This window comes from Tachypleus tridentatus, chromosome 7 (assembly GCF_004210375.1).
Source record: "Tachypleus tridentatus isolate NWPU-2018 chromosome 7, ASM421037v1, whole genome shotgun sequence".
Taxonomy (NCBI): Eukaryota; Metazoa; Arthropoda; class Merostomata; order Xiphosura; family Limulidae; genus Tachypleus; species Tachypleus tridentatus.
In genome coordinates, this window is record NC_134831.1 from 43,681,618 (window position 1) to 43,693,771 (window position 12,154).

At 32.0% G+C, this 12,154-nt stretch overlaps 1 protein-coding gene across 5 annotated transcripts in view; it reads right to left on the reverse strand.

Moving 5' to 3' along the window:
* Positions 1-12,154, reverse strand: part of Mvk (Mevalonate kinase) — a 65,442-nt gene that overhangs the window by 30,625 nt on the left and 22,663 nt on the right. For all 5 annotated transcript variants that reach the window (XM_076511366.1, XM_076511368.1, XM_076511363.1 and 2 more), the window contains 3 exons: positions 3,976-4,123; positions 3,200-3,438; positions 2,987-3,035 (listed from right to left, as the gene is read on the reverse strand). In XM_076511366.1, coding sequence (XP_076367481.1) covers positions 2,987-3,035; positions 3,200-3,438; positions 3,976-4,123 — 436 coding nt within the window. The remainder of the gene's footprint in view (positions 1-2,986; positions 3,036-3,199; positions 3,439-3,975; positions 4,124-12,154) is intronic.

Below are 12,154 nucleotides of genomic sequence, written 5' to 3' on the forward strand. Positions count from 1 at the left end.
ATGTGGAAAACCTAAATGATAGAGCAAGTGAGATAGTAAAAGGTTCTAGTAGTGGTGCACTCATTGGTGCAAATAAAAGCTAATAATGCAGGAAGTGGAGTAACAGGAGCTAATGAGAAGTACAAGGAATAGATAAAAAGTGCCACAACTTAATTCTTGTGGTGATGAGATAATAAACAGGTCACTAGGGTTGAACACTAGGCTTTGGTTAATAGCAGTACAAGCAGAGCAACTTGGAACTGTAGGATTAATTGATGAGGTGGCTTTAAACCAGCATATGACAGTTGTGAGGACCAGGATGAAACAATACAAAAAAAGGGTAGAAACAGTTTTAAGGTTAGACTAAATTATTTATGCTGTAATATTAAAAGCACAAGAAGTAAAACAGATGAGCTTAAAGCACAAATAAGAAGAGAGGATTTTCATAATATGAAAATACCTGAAACTTGGTTAGACGTACACAATTTTAACAACAGAAAATTTATGAAATACAGGGTTACAGGTTATTCATAATGATAGAGGACTGGTTTCTGTACAATTTGAGTTACTTCCTGTATTCAAGGTAACAGGAAGGTTGAATATACTTGGGTTTCTTTTGGTGGAGATGACCAAATTACTAAGTTTTGCTTCTTCAGATTTTCCCAATGAATGTGCGACAAAATAGGTTTCTTAAAAATTCTGTCTCTGAAAGAATAAGTTGGTTTTCTGGATCAAACACTGGCTAGATAAAAAAATGCAAAAGCTGTTATAAATGGAGGTCAGTCAAATTGGAATAATTTCACAAATGGTATACCTCAGAATTTAGTGCAGAAATATTGAATATAAGTTTTAAAGGTAATTTTAATTATATAGATCACTGCTCATTTTGAGCATTATGTTCAATTTTGGACTCCTTACCTTACAAAGAACATTGAATTGTAGAAGAGGTACAAAGAACAGCTACAAGGATGATACATGGGATGAGAAGGTTGCCATACAATGATAGATTATGCTTTCCACAACTCTTTACTTTTGGAAAAGAGGAAAGTTAGAGGGGATCTGATCAAAGTACTCAAGATTTCAGAGGAAATTGATAGCATCAATATGCATCTATTTTCATACTTAATTGTTAGAAAGTTCAGATAAGTAGGAAGATATAAATTCTGGTGGGATAGGAGTCACCTGCATCTAAGGCAGTTTTATTTTTCTTACAGAATTGTTGACTTTTGGAAAGGATGCAGTGAATTTAAGGAAGCTTGTGAAAAGAGTTAGATAAATATCTAACCCTTTGATTATCACATCCTTGTATATTGAGGAAGTAACGTAACACTTGTCTTTTTAATTCCAAAAATAAAATTATTGAATGAAAGTGTTTGAAATTTAACAGGAAGTTTTCTAAAAGTACAAGAAATGTAAATTATTTAATTTTGATATTTTCTATTATTTCTACAAAACATTTGTTATTTAACATAGTTATTTGTACTCAGACTCTGAACAGTTCAAGTGCAATGTGATTTTCACATTAAGTATAAGAATATTGGATTATACCTTACAGTCTTCAAATTTTACTTGCATAACCTCTAGTACTTACTAAATGAAAATAAAAGTATTTAAAAGTAAATGTGCATATTGTATTCTTATATTTTTTGTACCTTATCATTAACTTTAGCTATTACCATCAACATACAGTGTAACGGAATGTTTAAAATTAATAAATGGAAACAAGTACATACCTTTTAACTCTCAGTTGAATAATCTCAAAAAATCTTTGGATTATATATGTATAATTTAACATCTTTACCTTTTTACTTCATTTAATTTTAATGTTTTATTTTCTTTCCTATTCTTTACTGGTTATTATTCATATCGAACATAAGTCAATGGATGACCACAGATGAAATAATGATATCATCAGCAGAGACACTTTAGTTTCTAGCAGAATGTTTTTACTCTTGTGTAGTAACACAAGCCCCACAGAGCAAAGTTTGGGTTACATTACAAAAATAATTCAACCTTTCAATTATGAAATTTAAAATATATATAATACATAATTAACTAAAATATAAACCCTGAATATAACTTATCTGTCTTATATATTTAAAAATGGCTGGTATGGGAAGAGAAAGGACTAAATGCATAAGTTTCTCTACAAGTTGGTTTTCTCGTCATCAAGAACCTATCTGTCTGTTTAACTAATATGTATCTATGCTAGAATCAACACTAAGTGCTAGTGAGAACAAAATTAGTAGAATATGTTTTAGTTGTTTGATGCACTTAGTAACAAATGATACTCTCCAGTTTTAAAACAAGCAATAGAAGAAAGACTGTAGCTTAAAATTAATTTTTTCTATCAGTTATAAACATGCCAATCAAATATGCACATGTTACTTTATATAAGATGTTTAATTTAAAAGGAAGACACAGCTGTTATACTGGTCTTTTTGTGAGCTCTGAACTGACTTCAACAAAGAATGGGTAAATAGTGCTGTATGGGTAAAAATCAGTTTAGATATACACGTAAACAGGACATGAGCTGTTACTCAAGGTCTGTGATGTTCATCACATGATGATGCAAGTGAAATTTAAGTACTTTTAATTAAATTAGACAATATAAAACTTTGAATTATAGCACACAAGATAATAGTAATTTCAGTAAAATAACTTAATAGTAGAGTATTACACGTGCATAAAGGAGTTTAACGAATGTACAATGAAATCAGGGTCACATGATAAGGGCTGGTTTTAAAATTGTTTTTTTAAAATTTAGTTTAGTGGATAGGTCAACCATGATGGACCAATGGATCCCATGTTATCCTTAAATTGTATGACACTGAATACAAATTATTTGTACTTGAAATCCTACTCAGAATTAATTTCCTTTGCAAAATGAGTTGAATCAGAGAAATACAAAATGATTAGTTATTGTATATAGTTTCTATAAAAATTTGATTTTATATAATAAACTAATATCACTCAACTACTCTTCAAAAAAATAAATAAAACTTACTCTGGCAAAAATTCTTTAATTTTTCCAGCTTGAAAAATAAGAGCACCTCCTAAAATTTGTATAAATATTAATATATATTTAGATTTTTTCATTAAAACACATACAACATAAAAATACTCATTAATTTACATTTTACTTTTTATTCTGTTACAAGTTTCTTAAAGTGCATAAACAGTATCAACTGAAAGTTAAAAGTGTGAATTCAATCAGTACCATAGGTGCATATTGAATTATCAATGCCTGATGGCTTCCCATGAATAATTATTTCAGCTTGGAAAGCAAATCTGTTTATTTCATCTAGGTTTTCTTGACTCAATGAAGTTTTCTTATCAAGCTTTCCATATAATGCCAAAAAAGCAGTAGAAAGGCTAACTGCAAAAGCAGCTGAAGATCCTAACCCAGCACTCATCGGCAGCTCAGAAGTGACAGTTACTTTCACAGGTGGGAAATTGCTGAAACAAAAGAAACAAACATTCAATAATTAGCTTTAAATATAATACTGAATTTTGCTAAGAACAAGTACAAAAAACTGTTAGCATCATGTAAGGAAGTCAATTTTCCTAATCTGAAATGAAGAACTCTACATTCAGAGGTTTCCAGAAACATTATAAATGGTAAAAAAAATTAAAACATCTTAGTGATACAGATTTAAGTCTTCTCTACACCAATATTATTTGTAATAACTCTAAATTTGTATATATGAAGAGCACTGTTGTTATAAATTTAGTCCTGTACAATCATACTGTTATGCTACACATTACAGGTTACAGTAAGCACTAAGGCTCATTTTGTAATCAAAAGTATCTCACTTTATTACATGATAGCTTTTGGTATTTTGAAAATAGTGAAAATTTAATTAAATTATATTTCATATTAACCTATGTGTAGGTTCATTAACAAGAATTTTATTATTAATGAAATTAATTTGTCAGGCATAAACCTTTTACATCAGTTTACATTGTCAGTTTTCATGTACACTACACACTCACCCACCACAATATTTTCTTGATATTTCAATGTAAAGAAAGAGAAAAGCACAAATGCTCTGTTGCTTTGCATCAGTACAGTATGGTACATTCAAAACTGTCTGAAGGTGCTTCAGGATTTCTGAAATCTTTACTCCATCTTCCATTTGTTCTATAATTAGGAAAAAATACCTTCAACTAAAATCTGAAACATATTTTCAAATGAGAAATTCTTATTCCTTTATGGGAAAAAAAAACAACTAAAATGCCAGATTTTCATTAATCACTACTTGTCTTTCAATTTATTTTTAGAAACACAAAAATACCAAATATATCCATGAACATCTAAATAGTCAACTGCTTGCAAATATCAAATATTCAATCCTAGTATGCCAATAGATAACATTTTGTCCCTAACATTTAGTTTAATATCAAATACTTAGTTCCTATTACCTACCATTGCAGATGAAAACCAAGTATTTTTGGTTGATCATTAATTAAGGTGTCCCTTATATTCCAACTCTGCAATACTTTGCATAGCTTAAGTTTTTATTGTTTGTCTTTAAAGTTGCTAAAAATAAATTAGAGACTGCAGTAAATAAATAAATGAAATAGTGATAATGACTATGTTGATAAAATTATTGTTAGTAATGGAAGAAAACAAAATGTAATCACTTTAAAACATTATCAACTAGTAGTGATGGATATAAGTTCTTCCTGTGATATCATTGTGGTATGATTAGTACTATAAAGTTCATGAAAATATATTCAGTTGAACAAAAAATGGGAAAATTATAGTATTATGTTCAAGTATTCCTTTCTATTTTTAAAATGGTGATGCTTATTTTTCTATTAAAAATGTAAAGTGTCAATGTATTTGTCTTTTTACTCGATGTGTTTAATACAAAGGATGACAACTTTGGATAACAAACAGCACAATATTAGCAAGTGCTTGATTACATAGTCAATAAAGCATTATTGTTTATATTACTTCTTTAAAAACTAATGAAACAAACAACTGATTTATTAAACTTAGAAAGACAAAATAAATAAGAATAGCATATTCGATGCAAATAAGCTTGTTTATTCTTGCACTCAAAATTAGAGTAAATGTATTATGGTATTCGCATTTGAATTACATATAACAAAAACACTGACGTAATGACACTCAAACATTTTATACCAATGCACTGTGATTTGCATAAAGAACACAAAAAATATTTGAATCATAATGTATGTCAAATTTTAAAATGTCTAACAAACACACCATTTAAGATATACTTTTTAACCTTGGTAAATAAAATGAATTATGACATTTTACTGTTACTGTGAATATATGTTATTTCTAAAATTGTGAAACTGTGTTGAGTCTTTTTCCTACAGAATTCTGATTGTAAGTCAAAAAGATAATTATACTCCATAACTCAGTATCACCTGAATCTCCAGTTATAGGACTGATATCCTTGTGGGAAAACTGCTTCACCAAGAATACACAGTGGTAACAGAACACCTTTAAATGTTAGGCCATAAACCAAAACAATAATACCAGCATTTTAATGAAACTAAGAAAACATTACCATCTACAGAAGTCATAATTAATTACAATTAAAGTGAGGAAAAGAATGATAGAAAGTACAGAGAAACTATACTTAAACCATCAATCAAATGAGTTTAGGGTTGGCTTATTTCATATGATTATGTTATTATTACAATGTTAGTGTTTCTCTTATCATGGATTTTTGTAATATTATTATTTTCTGCTATACAACTTACTGTTTTTTAAAAAAACATTTTCATTTTACTATTGCTATTTACTTCATGCACGCACATTACATCTGTGAAGAGTTATATATTTTAAAATCTATTCTGAAGTTTTGTTATATTAAACATATTAGAGAAATGGAAAGCATAAACATAAATAAAAAGAAAATTATAACAACTTATTCAAAGATTTTTGACATTTTACATATTTTGTCATATTAATCAGTTTTGGTACAAGACATAACAAAGCTTCAAAGATTAAATGCAAGTTAAAATAAGTATTTTTAATTATATGAAATGTAAAGATTGCCTTTCTAAATTTATTGATGAAAATATAATAAACAGTGTAACATCAGAAGTTAGTCATTTGTAAAAGCATCATAATTACTTAAATAATCAGCAATTGTTCAATAAAGGTCCTAACTAGTTCAAATGTTTCCCAATTGCTACTTGAAGTCATTGTTTCTTTTCTTTTATAATTAGTTTTACATATACTGCTACAAGTAGCATGTACTGAAATGTAATTTTAGTAGAACTTCACTCATATGGCCATATTACAAGTTCCTAACAGTAGATATGAAAGTTTACAACTTTAGTTGCTTTACTGAGATCATACAAGAAAATACATACACAAAGCATGTGTGAGGATTAACATACTATGCAAAATATCAAGAGAGAATGAATGAGAGGAAATCATCTACTTAATCAGTAGAAAGTGGATGATGGTCACACAATACTATCAGAAGCATAAAATAAGAGGGATGTGAATGACAAGAGAGCTGTGAATATATTACAGTAAAACCTGTAAAAAAGGCAGAATCACACATGACTGAGTAAAATCACCTGTCTGATTCTAATCATATGAGCCAAGGTACTAACCTTCACATGTCAGCTTGTTTCAATTATTTCATACATTTTACTGTTAAACAGAGAACTGTTTCAATAATCTAATTGATTTTAACGCACAAATGAATAGCCAAAACCTATAGAAAATATTGGTTTAATTAATTCTGTTAGCAGTGTCTCCTCTACAGTGTGATATCAATAGTTCTTAAACATACTCAAACTAATTAATTGGTTATGAATTGGTTCAAGTATAAGCAACAAGTTAAACGTTTTTTTTTAAACATTGGCTAATTTTAGAATGAGTAACTTAGAATTGTCGTGAATATTCTTCCTTTGTCATCATGCAGCTGTGGTACAAATTAATTTTCATTTATTCCTCGTAAAATACAGTTATAAATGTAAAGTTAGATTTGCTTATATTTGCTTCCCATGACTACAACATTAGAGCAATGACACAAAACCAACTTCAAGGTCTTTGAAAATTCATCATTAGGCCTAACACAGTGTGTGAATACTTCATAATATACTCAACACTGATGAAAAAAAAGCTTTATGTCAGCTATGTGATTATAAACCCAATGAAATCATCTAAAGAGGAACTAATACAGTCAAAATATATGTAATAACAATAGTTAGTTAGGGTAGAGTAAATCACACAAAAGAACTGTTCTTTATTCAGGAGGTTTTAGAAGTTATGCAAATTAAATATGAAAAAGTGATGGTGAAAAGAAGTATTCTGAACACGGAAACCACCATGCACTCAAACTGACTCCATAAAGGCTTCATAAATTCAGAAACAAATTTAAAAATACAATTAAAAAATCTGAAACTTTTAATGTTTACTAAAATCTTACCAAATTACCCAAAAGTACATTTAATAAACAGAGTTATAATATGTATAATTCCATGATTACAAGGTTGTTCAAAATGACCAGGCCTGTATAGAGGTAAATAATTTACTATGCAAAATATCAAGAGAAAATGAATGAGAGGAAATCATCTACTTAATCAGTAGAAAGTGGATGATGTTCACACAATACTATCAGAAGCATGAAATAAGAGGGATCTGAATGACAAGAAAGCTGTGAATATATTACAGTAAAACCTGTTTAAGGTAGAATCACACAGGACTGAGTAAAATTTCCAGCTTAAGCAGGTTTTCTTGCTTAGACATATTGAACATGCATTTCCTTAATTATATATAATTTCTTAGTAGAATGTTATATTTGCTTGACTCAAGGGAAGTAAGATGTTTGTGAATAAAGATATTATACTGTTTATGTTACATTTATTAGAATAAGACATTTAAAATATACTTAAGTACACAAAATCTTAATCAAATTTATTTGAAGAAAGTGTCCAATTTCAACTGTTTCATTCTAATTCTACTTGTTGATAGATGAGGTAGGTGAAAAACAGTTTTCCGTTCATGTTACACAGGTTCCACCACATAGAGGGCCTTTTATTAGAGAAATCTTAAGATAATGCTGCAAAACTTTGATACTTCTGGCTGGTACAGGTTTCTGGATTAGACAGGTTTTACTGTACTACAGAACTGGAGAGTCAATAGCAGTTGATAATCTGCTCTATGCAATGGTAGAAATTACACATTTGAAGCAGTTTTAAGAGCATTGCAAGTCACAGTATAACATGCTAACTAGAAAGCACATTTCTGCTATCATTATTTCAGACATTTTTACTCATTCCAAAAATGTTATTCAATCCCTTTTAACTGGAGCCAATGTGATTTTTTTCTCACATCAGATATCTGGTTGGTTGATTTGGTGTTTTATGGCACAAAGCAGCTAGGCTACTTGTGCCAAACATCCAGTAAAAAGTTAAAATTAAATTAGGAAATTTATAAAAGGAAATTAAGGTAAAATAAAACAAAGTTAAAAAAGCATAAAACCAATATTTACATCTAGTCTACAGTGTTATGAGAAAAACTACAGTAACACATGTTGTAGAGGACTTTCTGCAGCATAACTGTAATTATCATAACTCACCAAGAAGACTAACAGGTAAGTACAAAAACCATCTTCAGTCACCTAAAGTTTGCCTTTCCAGTCCTGGTTCGAGTAATTTCACATTATGATCATTTTCAAAAAGTAAAGTAATACATGTTTTAAAAGACTTATAGCAAAAGTTTAATAATAACTCGCCAGGATGACTAACAGCTAGTTAAAACAGGGAGTTTGAACAGCGGCATTATTCACCTGAAGTTGGCCTTTCCAGTCCTAGGCAGATATCTTGACTAGGTGTTGTGTTGTTGCTAAGTTTAAGGGGATATGGCTTAAAGGTTATGTGATTCATAAGCTTGTGGCATTGAATTGTCATTTTCCTGGTAGCAATACAACTGAATCAATCAATCATGCTCCTCAAGAGTTGTTTTCATTACAGGAATGTTGTCAAGAATATGACAGTGGGTATGTTGATTCACAACAATATAATAAGCATTATCAGTACAGCTTGTGCTTCAAACATTACACAAACATATATATATACACACACACACACTATTTTATCCACACTTGTAGATTATCACTCTAACTTGTGATCACAACTTTTATTGTGTCACAGACATCATTTCCAAGTTTAAGCAAACTGCTATTCATTTAACTGCTCTTCACTGGCATCCCACCAACTGAAAATAATTCAGAATTAACTCAAATTATGAAATCATGTACTTGTTTAAGATGTTTCCATAGAAAAAAATGGAATTCAACATAGTATGTGCTGGTTTGATGGTGTGAGCAGAAACATGTTAAAAGTTGAGATATGAGCTCCTTTTAGAGAAGATGTTAGAAGGGTAACTTAGAAAAGGGTGAAATTGAAACTCTCTCATCTAGGGTATACTCTTCACCCAGATAGAAGCATGGAAGGAAGAAGGCAAAATGAGCCGATGTGTCACAGGGATGTGAGGAGCAATATATATGGCTCACAGATTTTGCACACAATAGCTCATATGGACAAAAGGTATAGTTACAGTAAGGAACAGTTCAGTATACACTCTAGTGTACAAATTGCTCACCATACATACAGAAACAAGGAATAAGGTCCCTTCCTACCTCCAAATTAAAACACTTTGTCCCATCTAACTGATCCAAACCAGTGGGTAATTAACATATAATAATATATATAGAAAAGACCTGCACACCTCTGCTCTACACTTCCCACTTGAAGCCTCTTTAGAGGGACTGCATAACTGATGAAGAGCTTTATGAATCAACCATTCCATTAACTAGGTACTGAAAAGGGCAAGACTCTCCCATGCTTCCCTTGATCACTGATGGTCATTCTCATTAAAGATATTCAAGACTTTATAAGAGCTAACCTTTAAAAAGGTCTTTAACTGGAGATAATGCAAAAGGTTAACACAAAACCTATTTTGAAAAGCTGGCATGTGAGAGTCCATTAAAGGTTCTGTCTGAACAGAAGAAATAAATATATGTACCACTTTAGTGGTCTTGCTGGAAACCTCATCTCACCAGTGTGTGCATTGGAACCACACCAGATGGACTTAACACTTTCTACTACTTCTGATTCTATATGAATACAGGGAAGTAAGTACAACCTGTGAAGCAACACTAAGCACTAGGTGAATTTCCAGATGAATATGAAACTATTATTAAAAGTGGATAAAGAAATTAATGAGGCACTTAACCCATTAAAATTGGTGAGCAGATTAAAGAATAGAGACTAGAAGGAGAAATCTAGATGAAGATTAATCTACAAGATGGTAAAGAAAGTGTGTTGGGCATCGTCCACATCCCTGTCTGTACAAATCTTATCTAATGGCTGCTGAAAGAGAGATGCCAGAGAGTGAGTCAAGAGACAAATCTGATAATGAATGATGAATCTGCAAGTGCCATTCTTAAAAGAAAAACTACTTATTTGAATGAAGTATTGAACTCAAATGGTAATTGCACTGGATGAAAAATCCATGGATGAGGAGGGGTAATACAGCAAGAATAACCAATTCAAGGAATCCTGAAAGAAAATCACGTATGTTAAGCAATACAAAGTTTCAAAGCATACAGTAAAGACAATTGCACTGGGGCTTTCTGCACTTCCCCAGTTCAAAGCTGAAGTTCTTGATGATAAATGAGGTCAGTATCCTTAAGCCTGCAGAGACACAGGCCAGTGATCCATAGTTGAGTTTTGATCGAATAAGAGCATGATACATCTTTAGCATAGAACATCAATCCACTCCCCAAGTGGTGGAAGAGAGGACAGAGAAGATGTTCAGTACTCTTGGACATTTGACCCGTAGCTGCTTGATGTATGGTATAAAGGTCAGCTTACAGAAATTTGTCTCAGGCACCACAGGTAGCACAACTTCACCAATACGGAGTTCAGGATCAGGGTGAATACCCAGTTGACAGCAAAAGTGCATGCAAACAATTTTAGAGAGAGAGAAGTTAAAGCTGTTTACTATGGTTCACTTCAGTAAACGATTGAGGGCAGTCTGTAGTAGTCGTCGACATAGAACCCATTTGCAAAAGTGAAAGGGAGTTTTTCAGTGATGGCATTAATCTCTATACTGAAAAGTGTGACACTCAAAACACAACCCTGAGGGACTCCAAGTTCCTGTAGAAAAGAACAGGAAAGTGTCAAACCCACACAAACTTGGAATCTCCTGCCTATTAAAAATTTTAATAGAAATGGGCAAATGGCCACATAACCCATATATATGAAGGTCTTGCAAAATGCCATACCTCTATGTTGTATCATAAGCCTTCTCAATGTCAAAGAATACTGGTACAAGATGATGTCATTTAAAAAGATTTCTCTGATTAACATTTCAAGTTGAATCAGGTGGTCCACAGTGGAGCACTGTCGTCGGAACCCACACTGGGTGGGCAAGGACATTGTTTGATTCGAGGAACCAAACAAGATGACCATTAACCATCCTCTCAAAGGTCTTACAGAGACAACTCAGCAAAGCAATTTGACAACAGTTTGAAGGAATCCTGGGATCCTTCCCAGGCTTAGAGAAAGATAGGACAATAGCCTGATGCTATGCATCAGGAAAAACATTCTCCTGCCAGATCTGATTAAAAACAAACAGAAGAATAGCAAGAGAAGCAGGAGATAGATGGCACAGCATTTCATAGTGTACATCATCAGATCCAACTAATGTACTGCCACACCAATGAAGGGCCAGTTTGAGTTCCACCAGTGTAAAGAGATGATTACAGTCACAGACAATCAGCTCGAGAGGAAAGAGGTTATCGTTCTGCCCGAGTCTTGATAGCTAAGAAGGTGTAGGAAGAAGCAAAAGTGCTAGATACCTGGCAAAAGCTTTCACCTAGAGTATAGGCTATGCTCCGAGTATCAGCTGCTTTCTGGCCATCACAGAAGATTGAGAGGGGACAAAATTATATTGCCCACTGACCTTTCACATCTTGCCCCATATGACTTTGGTGGTAGAAGATATGCTAGTTGTGAGCTTAATCCAAAATTCCTACTGGCTTTGACGTCTTACCCACCAAGCACATGCACAGTCCTGCTGGAAAGTGATGCAATGCGAGAGTGTGGGATACCTACGAAAAGTATCCCAGGCCATTTTTGAGCCTTCTATGCCATGTGGCAG